At 49.6% G+C, this 13,643-nt stretch overlaps 3 protein-coding genes across 3 annotated transcripts; all 3 read right to left on the bottom strand.

The window, feature by feature from the left end:
- Nucleotides 1-1,098: 1,098 nt before the first annotated feature.
- On the bottom strand, nucleotides 1,099-4,602 carry LOC308611420 (spermatogenesis-associated protein 31D1-like; the record flags this gene model as incomplete). The annotated part of the gene is made up of 1 exon (XM_081260209.1): nucleotides 1,099-4,602. A coding segment is annotated over one exon (3,504 nt), but the record flags the coding sequence as incomplete, so codon positions are not given.
- A 1,016-nt stretch (nucleotides 4,603-5,618) lies between these two features.
- LOC308611419 (spermatogenesis-associated protein 31D1-like) lies at nucleotides 5,619-9,122 on the bottom strand (the record flags this gene model as incomplete). Its single annotated transcript, XM_081260208.1, has 1 exon — nucleotides 5,619-9,122. A coding segment is annotated over one exon (3,504 nt), but the record flags the coding sequence as incomplete, so codon positions are not given.
- Nucleotides 9,123-10,138: 1,016 nt separating this feature from the next.
- LOC308611418 (spermatogenesis-associated protein 31D1-like) lies at nucleotides 10,139-13,621 on the bottom strand (the record flags this gene model as incomplete). Its single annotated transcript, XM_081260207.1, has 1 exon — nucleotides 10,139-13,621. A coding segment is annotated over one exon (3,483 nt), but the record flags the coding sequence as incomplete, so codon positions are not given.
- Nucleotides 13,622-13,643: the final 22 nt, after the last annotated feature.

The raw sequence follows: 13,643 nt of genomic DNA, 5'->3' as shown, positions 1-13,643 counted from the left end.
GAAGGACGGAGATTGAAACATGGGCCTGGGGGGCCCAGTGGCGAGGAGTGTTAGGAGCTGATGGACAAAAGTCTTCTCGAGATCTTTGGACCACAGAGGGTAAACCCCACAAATTTTCCTGTTGTTTCTGCAAAATATTCCATTCCAGCTGTTGAATTTCAGATGAGGAGAGAGACTCTGACTCCTCCTGAGGTCTGTGGAGACTTACTCCACAGATCCTAATCTGGGGTAGAGGATCAGATGGTATGCCTGGGAGTGGGGATTGAGGGTCGGCCTGGGACTGGACCTGAGTGAGAGGTAGGGGCTGAGATTGAGGCAGGGTTTGAGGCAAGGGTTCAGGCTGAATCTCAGGCAAGGACAGAGGCAGGGGATCGGGAAGCACTGGTGATTCTTGGCCTGTGGAGGCATTCGAGTTTCCATTGAAAATAAAGACTGAGGAACTGTCAGCCAAGACATGAACAGCAGAGGGCAAGGACTCGCTGTGCAGAGACGGGAGACCCCAGAAGAACTGGATAGGTTTTTGTTGTAAATGGTCCTCCAGGGTCTTAGGATATGGGGGCTGCTGATGCACATGCAGCTCCTTTGGTTTGTCTTTGCTGCTCCAAAAGGGAGGGCACACTGCCGAGTCATGCTTATCAGCAATTGACTCTGACATTTTCCATAAAAGACCTATCTCCCCTACTTCTCTAAAGGATATAAAACATTCAGTGACGGGGGAGATGTGGGCTGCTATACATGTTCATTAAGGCTAAGCTAAGCGGCAGAAGACAAAGCCCACCTCCTCAAATTTCATCAGGGAGGAAATGGGCTTTGGGGCGGGGCGGGGGTGGGGTGGCGGGGGTGGAAGGGGCACAATATCTATTTCTCAGCAAGAACTCCAGAGGACTGGTCACCTTTTAGCCAAAGCCAAAGGAAGCAATCAGTAAGAGCTGAACTATCTCCTTCCTTTCGCTTACACATAAGCCCTGAGTTACCCAAAACCCATGCCCCCAACACAGTACACAGTACACAGAAAAGATACACTATTATTAGATAAATATTTATTGGGGAGAATCAATAATCTCTACAAGGAAGGAGTTATTTCTGGATGGGAAGTCTTCATCCCTGGAAATTCTGGGGCAGTGTTTTCTGTCTAGACAGTAGAGACAGATGTCTGAACACAGGGCCTTCAGCAGTGCTGAGCGCAGTGGTGGGTGCCTGGCCAGCTTGACGCCTGCGGGTGGGGCTTGGATGGGGCACAGGCTCCCTGTGGGACACTGGTGGGGGATGTTTGTGACACAGTCGCTGGTCCTTGAATGCCACAACTTTCTGGGAGTGTCTCTTCTTATCTCTGATCTGTCTTGTACTACTTGGAGGATAACTCTGGCCAGCAAAGATAGCTTCTTGATGGCAGGACTTGATATTTGTCAGTTTACAGGAGGGAGCCCTGTGGTTGAAAGGATGCCCCTGGACAGGCTCTGTCCAGACCTGCACTTGCGCCTTTTGCTGAGTTTTCCTAAACTGCACTGGGGAAGGAAGGGGCTCTTGAGAGTAGGTGACATCCATTGCATACTGACACCCCGGTTTCTCATCTAGGAACTTCCTGATGCCTGTCGCGATTTTCTGAGCTTCAGTTGTCCCAGTCAAGGCAGCTCTACTTTTAACTAGGCCTCTGTTCTGCACAGTTGATATGGGGCTGCCCTTTTCCTGGGCATCTTCTTGCCTTTTGTATTTTATCCCAGAAAAAAGCCATTGCAAGAAGTGCTTCATTCTTTTTCTGATATGGCCTTCAGGAAGAGGCTGTCCCTTCTGTGATAGGATCTGGGAAGACTTGCTCGCAAGTGTCTTCGCTAGTACCATCTCCTGAGTAGGGAAACGCTTCCTCCTAAGTTGGGATGTCCCGAACCCTTTATCCCCTCGATCAAGCTCTTCTGCCTTGGGCTCCAGAGGGCTCACTCTCTTTGCAGTTGGTGGGAAATTCTTATCCTGGCACCTCCTTAAGGCATGCTTAGGGACCCAAGGTTCCTGCTGCTGCTCCATCCTGATTCCTCTGTCCTCCAAATGGACATGCAGCACCTGGGAAGCTCCCATGTCCCCACCTGAGACACCCTGGGCATGAGTCAGTGAGGCCTCGTTAGTCAAGTTATCTGAAGCAAGGGATGTGTCAGTGGGTTGGCCTTGAGCCTGGCTATGCTCCCTGTTCTCCAGTTTAAAGTTCAACTCACTGAACAGTTGTTCTTTAAGGTCTAATGATTTAGGATCTTGGGGAACTGGTAATTTGGGTGGGGGGCTTCCAGTGGTCACGGTAGTTTCTACTTTATTCTCATTCACATTTATCATTTGGGAGCTCCCTGGCTTGCTAGTTGCCAACATGTCACTAGTTTTTAATTGAAGAGTGTCAAGCTCCTCAGCCGTGAATACCTCCCTAGACCATCTGGGCATTGAAACAGGTTCTGACTTCTCCACCTTTTTGCCCTGTTGCATTTCTCCTTTATCACTGGAACTCACACTCTTACGCTTTGGCTCATAGGCCCCAGCTTGCTTTGCAAGCAGCTTTTGGGGATATCTGTTGTCTAGTTGAGTCTGTCTATGACCTGCTTTCCCTGTGATGCAGAGGGAGACAGGCAGACGAGTCTGTCTGGCATCCTTAATTCTCTGAACACCCTCTGCCAGCCCACGGTTGACATCAGAACGTGGTTGTCTCAGGACCCTCTGTCCTCCTTTGCCCACAGGTGAGGTGGCAGGGAGAGAACGATCCAGGTCAGGGGCTGAATTTGTTGTTCCCACTTTGTCTCCATGGAGAGATGCAGAGCTTCCTCTCAAGGACTTGAAGCTCTCAGATTTGGAGTCTGCCTCAGAAATCACATTGGTTGAGGAGGGCAAGTTGGCATGAGACAAGGACTGGCATGAGGCATCTTTCAATTTAAAGATCTGTATGGATTCAAGGACCTTGCGGGAAAGGGCCCACAACATCCTCATAGGAAACCTTTTAATATGGGCTTCCAGCATCTGTTGTGGACTGGAATCAACAAAAGTCAGGTCCTGGAAGGTATTCAGGGGGTAGGCCTCACCCACTGATGAGGGCAAACTTCTCTGTTTTGTTTGGGTGTGGGATTTCACAGAAAGAAGCAATGTTTGCTTGATAGCATGCCATGAATTACGCACAGTCTCAGGGAGCCGACCCTCATGTATGTCCTCCAACTTCTTGCTCAAATGTACTTTTAGGACATTTTCAAGTTGTCTCCGACTTAGACTCTTTGCTGACACCCTTGAATTTTTCTCTGAGAGACTCACCATCTGACTGTTTAGGTCTTTCTCAGAGTCATACCCCAGATCCTTACCTGAAGAGCTCTTTGGGTCATTCAACAGGTGATCTTTTGGGCCATTCTCTAGGCTGTGTCCCAGATCTTTCCCCACATCTTCCTCTAGCTGGAACATTTCTGAGCTCCTCTCATGGAAGCTTCCAGTTTGGCTCAATCCAACATTTACATTTTTGCTGCTCTGACCCTTAAACACAGAGGTCAGTGAGACTCCATTATTGCTCTCCGACTCAGATGCCTCTGAAAAACCATTTGGAGGCAATCTCAGTGACACAGACTCGTAGATTCTGTGGGGCAGGCCCCACTCGTGCTGGATGAACCTCTTTCGAAGGTGATGCTCTAGTTTCTTCCGAAGTTCATCACTGAGAGGAAACTCCCCAGGAAGGACGGAGATTGAAACGTGGGCCTGGGGGGCCCAGTGGCGAGGAGTGTTAGGAGCTGATGGACAAAAGTCTTCCCGAGATCTTTGGACCACAGAGGGTAAACCCCACAAATTTTCCTGTTGTTTCTGCAAAATGTTCCATTCCAGCTGTTGAATTTCAGATGAGGAGGGAGACTCTGACTCCTCCTGAGGTCTGTGGAGACTTACTCCACAGATCCTAATCTGGGGTAGAAGATCAGATGGTATGCCTGGGAGTGGGGATTGAGGGTCGGCCTGGGACTGGACCTGAGTGAGAGGTAGGGGCTGAGATTGAGGCAGGGTTTGAGGCAAGGGTTCAGGCTGAATCTCAGGCAAGGACAGAGGCAGGGGATCGGGAAGCACTGGTGATTCTTGGCCTGTGGAGGCATTCGAGTTTCCATTGAAAATAAAGACTGAGGAACTGTCAGCCAAGACATGAACAGCAGAGGGCAAGGACTCGCTGTGCAGAGACGGGAGACCCCAGAAGAACTGGATAGGTTTTTGCTGTAAATGGTCCTCCAGGGTCTTAGGATATGGGGGCTGCTGATGCACATGCAGCTCCTTTGGTTTGTCTTTGCTGCTCCCAAAGGGAGGGCACACTGCCGAGTCATGCTTATCAGCAATTGACTCTGACATTTTCCATGAAGAATTTAGTTGGTAGTCTGGCCTAAGTTGTTCTGGAAAAGAATCTTTTCTCTTTTCCTTTTCCTTCCACATCAGGAAATCGCTCCTCTTTTGGATTTGTGTCTCCGGGAGTGTCGGGACATCAGGACTGAGAAATGAGAGGTTCCGAAGTTCATCACAGAGAGGAAACTCCCCAGGAAGGACGGAGATTGAAACATGGGCCTGGGGGGCCCAGTGGCGAGGAGTGTTAGGAGCTGATGGACAAAAGTCTTCTCGAGATCTTTGGACCACAGAGGGTAAACCCCACAAATTTTCCTGTTGTTTCTGCAAAATATTCCATTCCAGCTGTTGAATTTCAGATGAGGAGAGAGACTCTGACTCCTCCTGAGGTCTGTGGAGACTTACTCCACAGATCCTAATCTGGGGTAGAGGATCAGATGGTATGCCTGGGAGTGGGGATTGAGGGTCGGCCTGGGACTGGACCTGAGTGAGAGGTAGGGGCTGAGATTGAGGCAGGGTTTGAGGCAAGGGTTCAGGCTGAATCTCAGGCAAGGACAGAGGCAGGGGATCGGGAAGCACTGGTGATTCTTGGCCTGTGGAGGCATTCGAGTTTCCATTGAAAATAAAGACTGAGGAACTGTCAGCCAAGACATGAACAGCAGAGGGCAAGGACTCGCTGTGCAGAGACGGGAGACCCCAGAAGAACTGGATAGGTTTTTGTTGTAAATGGTCCTCCAGGGTCTTAGGATATGGGGGCTGCTGATGCACATGCAGCTCCTTTGGTTTGTCTTTGCTGCTCCAAAAGGGAGGGCACACTGCCGAGTCATGCTTATCAGCAATTGACTCTGACATTTTCCATAAAAGACCTATCTCCCCTACTTCTCTAAAGGATATAAAACATTCAGTGACGGGGGAGATGTGGGCTGCTATACATGTTCATTAAGGCTAAGCTAAGCGGCAGAAGACAAAGCCCACCTCCTCAAATTTCATCAGGGAGGAAATGGGCTTTGGGGCGGGGCGGGGGTGGGGTGGCGGGGGTGGAAGGGGCACAATATCTATTTCTCAGCAAGAACTCCAGAGGACTGGTCACCTTTTAGCCAAAGCCAAAGGAAGCAATCAGTAAGAGCTGAACTATCTCCTTCCTTTCCCTTACACATAAGCCCTGAGTTACCCAAAACCCATGCCCCCAACACAGTACACAGTACACAGAAAAGATACACTATTATTAGATAAATATTTATTGGGGAGAATCAATAATCTCTACAAGGAAGGAGTTATTTCTGGATGGGAAGTCTTCATCCCTGGAAATTCTGGGGCAGTGTTTTCTGTCTAGACAGTAGAGACAGATGTCTGAACACAGGGCCTTCAGCAGTGCTGAGCGCAGTGGTGGGTGCCTGGCCAGCTTGACGCCTGCGGGTGGGGCTTGGATGGGGCACAGGCTCCCTGTGGGACACTGGTGGGGGATGTTTGTGACACAGTCGCTGGTCCTTGAATGCCACAACTTTCTGGGAGTGTCTCTTCTTATCTCTGATCTGTCTTGTACTACTTGGAGGATAACTCTGGCCAGCAAAGATAGCTTCTTGATGGCAGGACTTGATATTTGTCAGTTTACAGGAGGGAGCCCTGTGGTTGAAAGGATGCCCCTGGACAGGCTCTGTCCAGACCTGCACTTGCGCCTTTTGCTGAGTTTTCCTAAACTGCACTGGGGAAGGAAGGGGCTCTTGAGAGTAGGTGACATCCATTGCATACTGACACCCCGGTTTCTCATCTAGGAACTTCCTGATGCCTGTCGCGATTTTCTGAGCTTCAGTTGTCCCAGTCAAGGCAGCTCTACTTTTAACTAGGCCTCTGTTCTGCACAGTTGATATGGGGCTGCCCTTTTCCTGGGCATCTTCTTGCCTTTTGTATTTTATCCCAGAAAAAAGCCATTGCAAGAAGTGCTTCATTCTTTTTCTGATATGGCCTTCAGGAAGAGGCTGTCCCTTCTGTGATAGGATCTGGGAAGACTTGCTCGCAAGTGTCTTCGCTAGTACCATCTCCTGAGTAGGGAAACGCTTCCTCCTAAGTTGGGATGTCCCGAACCCTTTATCCCCTCGATCAAGCTCTTCTGCCTTGGGCTCCAGAGGGCTCACTCTCTTTGCAGTTGGTGGGAAATTCTTATCCTGGCACCTCCTTAAGGCATGCTTAGGGACCCAAGGTTCCTGCTGCTGCTCCATCCTGATTCCTCTGTCCTCCAAATGGACATGCAGCACCTGGGAAGCTCCCATGTCCCCACCTGAGACACCCTGGGCATGAGTCAGTGAGGCCTCGTTAGTCAAGTTATCTGAAGCAAGGGATGTGTCAGTGGGTTGGCCTTGAGCCTGGCTATGCTCCCTGTTCTCCAGTTTAAAGTTCAACTCACTGAACAGTTGTTCTTTAAGGTCTAATGATTTAGGATCTTGGGGAACTGGTAATTTGGGTGGGGGGCTTCCAGTGGTCACGGTAGTTTCTACTTTATTCTCATTCACATTTATCATTTGGGAGCTCCCTGGCTTGCTAGTTGCCAACATGTCACTAGTTTTTAATTGAAGAGTGTCAAGCTCCTCAGCCGTGAATACCTCCCTAGACCATCTGGGCATTGAAACAGGTTCTGACTTCTCCACCTTTTTGCCCTGTTGCATTTCTCCTTTATCACTGGAACTCACACTCTTACGCTTTGGCTCATAGGCCCCAGCTTGCTTTGCAAGCAGCTTTTGGGGATATCTGTTGTCTAGTTGAGTCTGTCTATGACCTGCTTTCCCTGTGATGCAGAGGGAGACAGGCAGACGAGTCTGTCTGGCATCCTTAATTCTCTGAACACCCTCTGCCAGCCCACGGTTGACATCAGAACGTGGTTGTCTCAGGACCCTCTGTCCTCCTTTGCCCACAGGTGAGGTGGCAGGGAGAGAACGATCCAGGTCAGGGGCTGAATTTGTTGTTCCCACTTTGTCTCCATGGAGAGATGCAGAGCTTCCTCTCAAGGACTTGAAGCTCTCAGATTTGGAGTCTGCCTCAGAAATCACATTGGTTGAGGAGGGCAAGTTGGCATGAGACAAGGACTGGCATGAGGCATCTTTCAATTTAAAGATCTGTATGGATTCAAGGACCTTGCGGGAAAGGGCCCACAACATCCTCATAGGAAACCTTTTAATATGGGCTTCCAGCATCTGTTGTGGACTGGAATCAACAAAAGTCAGGTCCTGGAAGGTATTCAGGGGGTAGGCCTCACCCACTGATGAGGGCAAACTTCTCTGTTTTGTTTGGGTGTGGGATTTCACAGAAAGAAGCAATGTTTGCTTGATAGCATGCCATGAATTACGCACAGTCTCAGGGAGCCGACCCTCATGTATGTCCTCCAACTTCTTGCTCAAATGTACTTTTAGGACATTTTCAAGTTGTCTCCGACTTAGACTCTTTGCTGACACCCTTGAATTTTTCTCTGAGAGACTCACCATCTGACTGTTTAGGTCTTTCTCAGAGTCATACCCCAGATCCTTACCTGAAGAGCTCTTTGGGTCATTCAACAGGTGATCTTTTGGGCCATTCTCTAGGCTGTGTCCCAGATCTTTCCCCACATCTTCCTCTAGCTGGAACATTTCTGAGCTCCTCTCATGGAAGCTTCCAGTTTGGCTCAATCCAACATTTACATTTTTGCTGCTCTGACCCTTAAACACAGAGGTCAGTGAGACTCCATTATTGCTCTCCGACTCAGATGCCTCTGAAAAACCATTTGGAGGCAATCTCAGTGACACAGACTCGTAGATTCTGTGGGGCAGGCCCCACTCGTGCTGGATGAACCTCTTTCGAAGGTGATGCTCTAGTTTCTTCCGAAGTTCATCACTGAGAGGAAACTCCCCAGGAAGGACGGAGATTGAAACGTGGGCCTGGGGGGCCCAGTGGCGAGGAGTGTTAGGAGCTGATGGACAAAAGTCTTCCCGAGATCTTTGGACCACAGAGGGTAAACCCCACAAATTTTCCTGTTGTTTCTGCAAAATGTTCCATTCCAGCTGTTGAATTTCAGATGAGGAGGGAGACTCTGACTCCTCCTGAGGTCTGTGGAGACTTACTCCACAGATCCTAATCTGGGGTAGAAGATCAGATGGTATGCCTGGGAGTGGGGATTGAGGGTCGGCCTGGGACTGGACCTGAGTGAGAGGTAGGGGCTGAGATTGAGGCAGGGTTTGAGGCAAGGGTTCAGGCTGAATCTCAGGCAAGGACAGAGGCAGGGGATCGGGAAGCACTGGTGATTCTTGGCCTGTGGAGGCATTCGAGTTTCCATTGAAAATAAAGACTGAGGAACTGTCAGCCAAGACATGAACAGCAGAGGGCAAGGACTCGCTGTGCAGAGACGGGAGACCCCAGAAGAACTGGATAGGTTTTTGCTGTAAATGGTCCTCCAGGGTCTTAGGATATGGGGGCTGCTGATGCACATGCAGCTCCTTTGGTTTGTCTTTGCTGCTCCCAAAGGGAGGGCACACTGCCGAGTCATGCTTATCAGCAATTGACTCTGACATTTTCCATGAAGAATTTAGTTGGTAGTCTGGCCTAAGTTGTTCTGGAAAAGAATCTTTTCTCTTTTCCTTTTCCTTCCACATCAGGAAATCGCTCCTCTTTTGGATTTGTGTCTCCGGGAGTGTCGGGACATCAGGACTGAGAAATGAGAGGTTCCGAAGTTCATCACAGAGAGGAAACTCCCCAGGAAGGACGGAGATTGAAACATGGGCCTGGGGGGCCCAGTGGCGAGGAGTGTTAGGAGCTGATGGACAAAAGTCTTCTCGAGATCTTTGGACCACAGAGGGTAAACCCCACAAATTTTCCTGTTGTTTCTGCAAAATATTCCATTCCAGCTGTTGAATTTCAGATGAGGAGAGAGACTCTGACTCCTCCTGAGGTCTGTGGAGACTTACTCCACAGATCCTAATCTGGGGTAGAGGATCAGATGGTATGCCTGGGAGTGGGGATTGAGGGTCGGCCTGGGACTGGACCTGAGTGAGAGGTAGGGGCTGAGATTGAGGCAGGGTTTGAGGCAAGGGTTCAGGCTGAATCTCAGGCAAGGACAGAGGCAGGGGATCGGGAAGCACTGGTGATTCTTGGCCTGTGGAGGCATTCGAGTTTCCATTGAAAATAAAGACTGAGGAACTGTCAGCCAAGACATGAACAGCAGAGGGCAAGGACTCGCTGTGCAGAGACGGGAGACCCCAGAAGAACTGGATAGGTTTTTGTTGTAAATGGTCCTCCAGGGTCTTAGGATATGGGGGCTGCTGATGCACATGCAGCTCCTTTGGTTTGTCTTTGCTGCTCCAAAAGGGAGGGCACACTGCCGAGTCATGCTTATCAGCAATTGACTCTGACATTTTCCATAAAAGACCTATCTCCCCTACTTCTCTAAAGGATATAAAACATTCAGTGACGGGGGAGATGTGGGCTGCTATACATGTTCATTAAGGCTAAGCTAAGCGGCAGAAGACAAAGCCCACCTCCTCAAATTTCATCAGGGAGGAAATGGGCTTTGGGGCGGGGCGGGGGTGGGGTGGCGGGGGTGGAAGGGGCACAATATCTATTTCTCAGCAAGAACTCCAGAGGACTGGTCACCTTTTAGCCAAAGCCAAAGGAAGCAATCAGTAAGAGCTGAACTATCTCCTTCCTTTCCCTTACACATAAGCCCTGAGTTACCCAAAACCCATGCCCCCAACACAGTACACAGTACACAGAAAAGATACACTATTATTAGATAAATATTTATTGGGGAGAATCAATAATCTCTACAAGGAAGGAGTTATTTCTGGATGGGAAGTCTTCATCCCTGGAAATTCTGGGGCAGTGTTTTCTGTCTAGACAGTAGAGACAGATGTCTGAACACAGGGCCTTCAGCAGTGCTGAGCGCAGTGGTGGGTGCCTGGCCAGCTTGACGCCTGCGGGTGGGGCTTGGATGGGGCACAGGCTCCCTGTGGGACACTGGTGGGGGATGTTTGTGACACAGTCGCTGGTCCTTGAATGCCACAACTTTCTGGGAGTGTCTCTTCTTATCTCTGATCTGTCTTGTACTACTTGGAGGATAACTCTGGCCAGCAAAGATAGCTTCTTGATGGCAGGACTTGATATTTGTCAGTTTACAGGAGGGAGCCCTGTGGTTGAAAGGATGCCCCTGGACAGGCTCTGTCCAGACCTGCACTTGCGCCTTTTGCTGAGTTTTCCTAAACTGCACTGGGGAAGGAAGGGGCTCTTGAGAGTAGGTGACATCCATTGCATACTGACACCCCGGTTTCTCATCTAGGAACTTCCTGATGCCTGTCGCGATTTTCTGAGCTTCAGTTGTCCCAGTCAAGGCAGCTCTACTTTTAACTAGGCCTCTGTTCTGCACAGTTGATATGGGGCTGCCCTTTTCCTGGGCATCTTCTTGCCTTTTGTATTTTATCCCAGAAAAAAGCCATTGCAAGAAGTGCTTCATTCTTTTTCTGATATGGCCTTCAGGAAGAGGCTGTCCCTTCTGTGATAGGATCTGGGAAGACTTGCTCGCAAGTGTCTTCGCTAGTACCATCTCCTGAGTAGGGAAACGCTTCCTCCTAAGTTGGGATGTCCCGAACCCTTTATCCCCTCGATCAAGCTCTTCTGCCTTGGGCTCCAGAGGGCTCACTCTCTTTGCAGTTGGTGGGAAATTCTTATCCTGGCACCTCCTTAAGGCATGCTTAGGGACCCAAGGTTCCTGCTGCTGCTCCATCCTGATTCCTCTGTCCTCCAAATGGACATGCAGCACCTGGGAAGCTCCCATGTCCCCACCTGAGACACCCTGGGCATGAGTCAGTGAGGCCTCGTTAGTCAAGTTATCTGAAGCAAGGGATGTGTCAGTGGGTTGGCCTTGAGCCTGGCTATGCTCCCTGTTCTCCAGTTTAAAGTTCAACTCACTGAACAGTTGTTCTTTAAGGTCTAATGATTTAGGATCTTGGGGAACTGGTAATTTGGGTGGGGGGCTTCCAGTGGTCACGGTAGTTTCTACTTTATTCTCATTCACATTTATCATTTGGGAGCTCCCTGGCTTGCTAGTTGCCAACATGTCACTAGTTTTTAATTGAAGAGTGTCAAGCTCCTCAGCCGTGAATACCTCCCTAGACCATCTGGGCATTGAAACAGGTTCTGACTTCTCCACCTTTTTGCCCTGTTGCATTTCTCCTTTATCACTGGAACTCACACTCTTACGCTTTGGCTCATAGGCCCCAGCTTGCTTTGCAAGCAGCTTTTGGGGATATCTGTTGTCTAGTTGAGTCTGTCTATGACCTGCTTTCCCTGTGATGCAGAGGGAGACAGGCAGACGAGTCTGTCTGGCATCCTTAATTCTCTGAACACCCTCTGCCAGCCCACGGTTGACATCAGAACGTGGTTGTCTCAGGACCCTCTGTCCTCCTTTGCCCACAGGTGAGGTGGCAGGGAGAGAACGATCCAGGTCAGGGGCTGAATTTGTTGTTCCCACTTTGTCTCCATGGAGAGATGCAGAGCTTCCTCTCAAGGACTTGAAGCTCTCAGATTTGGAGTCTGCCTCAGAAATCACATTGGTTGAGGAGGGCAAGTTGGCATGAGACAAGGACTGGCATGAGGCATCTTTCAATTTAAAGATCTGTATGGATTCAAGGACCTTGCGGGAAAGGGCCCACAACATCCTCATAGGAAACCTTTTAATATGGGCTTCCAGCATCTGTTGTGGACTGGAATCAACAAAAGTCAGGTCCTGGAAGGTATTCAGGGGGTAGGCCTCACCCACTGATGAGGGCAAACTTCTCTGTTTTGTTTGGGTGTGGGATTTCACAGAAAGAAGCAATGTTTGCTTGATAGCATGCCATGAATTACGCACAGTCTCAGGGAGCCGACCCTCATGTATGTCCTCCAACTTCTTGCTCAAATGTACTTTTAGGACATTTTCAAGTTGTCTCCGACTTAGACTCTTTGCTGACACCCTTGAATTTTTCTCTGAGAGACTCACCATCTGACTGTTTAGGTCTTTCTCAGAGTCATACCCCAGATCCTTACCTGAAGAGCTCTTTGGGTCATTCAACAGGTGATCTTTTGGGCCATTCTCTAGGCTGTGTCCCAGATCTTTCCCCACATCTTCCTCTAGCTGGAACATTTCTGAGCTCCTCTCATGGAAGCTTCCAGTTTGGCTCAATCCAACATTTACATTTTTGCTGCTCTGACCCTTAAACACAGAGGTCAGTGAGACTCCATTATTGCTCTCCGACTCAGATGCCTCTGAAAAACCATTTGGAGGCAATCTCAGTGACACAGACTCGTAGATTCTGTGGGGCAGGCCCCACTCGTGCTGGATGAACCTCTTTCGAAGGTGATGCTCTAGTTTCTTCCGAAGTTCATCACTGAGAGGAAACTCCCCAGGAAGGACGGAGATTGAAACGTGGGCCTGGGGGGCCCAGTGGCGAGGAGTGTTAGGAGCTGATGGACAAAAGTCTTCCCGAGATCTTTGGACCACAGAGGGTAAACCCCACAAATTTTCCTGTTGTTTCTGCAAAATGTTCCATTCCAGCTGTTGAATTTCAGATGAGGAGGGAGACTCTGACTCCTCCTGAGGTCTGTGGAGACTTACTCCACAGATCCTAATCTGGGGTAGAAGATCAGATGGTATGCCTGGGAGTGGGGATTGAGGGTCGGCCTGGGACTGGACCTGAGTGAGAGGTAGGGGCTGAGATTGAGGCAGGGTTTGAGGCAAGGGTTCAGGCTGAATCTCAGGCAAGGACAGAGGCAGGGGATCGGGAAGCACTGGTGATTCTTGGCCTGTGGAGGCATTCGAGTTTCCATTGAAAATAAAGACTGAGGAACTGTCAGCCAAGACATGAACAGCAGAGGGCAAGGACTCGCTGTGCAGAGACGGGAGACCCCAGAAGAACTGGATAGGTTTTTGCTGTAAATGGTCCTCCAGGGTCTTAGGATATGGGGGCTGCTGATGCACATGCAGCTCCTTTGGTTTGTCTTTGCTGCTCCCAAAGGGAGGGCACACTGCCGAGTCATGCTTATCAGCAATTGACTCTGACATTTTCCATGAAGAATTTAGTTGGTAGTCTGGCCTAAGTTGTTCTGGAAAAGAATCTTTTCTCTTTTCCTTTTCCTTCCACATCAGGAAATCGCTCCTCTTTTGGATTTGTGTCTCCGGGAGTGTCGGGACATCAGGACTGAGAAATGAGAGGTTCCGAAGTTCATCACAGAGAGGAAACTCCCCAGGAAGGACGGAGATTGAAACATGGGCCTGGGGGGCCCAGTGGCGAGGAGTGTTAGGAGCTGATGGACAAAAGTCTTCTCGAGAT

Source organism: Mesoplodon bidens (genome assembly GCF_964165515.1).
Source record: "Mesoplodon bidens genome assembly, contig: HAP1_SCAFFOLD_1733, whole genome shotgun sequence".
NCBI classification, from domain to species: Eukaryota; Metazoa; Chordata; class Mammalia; order Artiodactyla; family Ziphiidae; genus Mesoplodon; species Mesoplodon bidens.
Note: the sequence above shows the minus strand (reverse complement) of the source record. Positions and strands in the feature narration are given on the sequence as shown.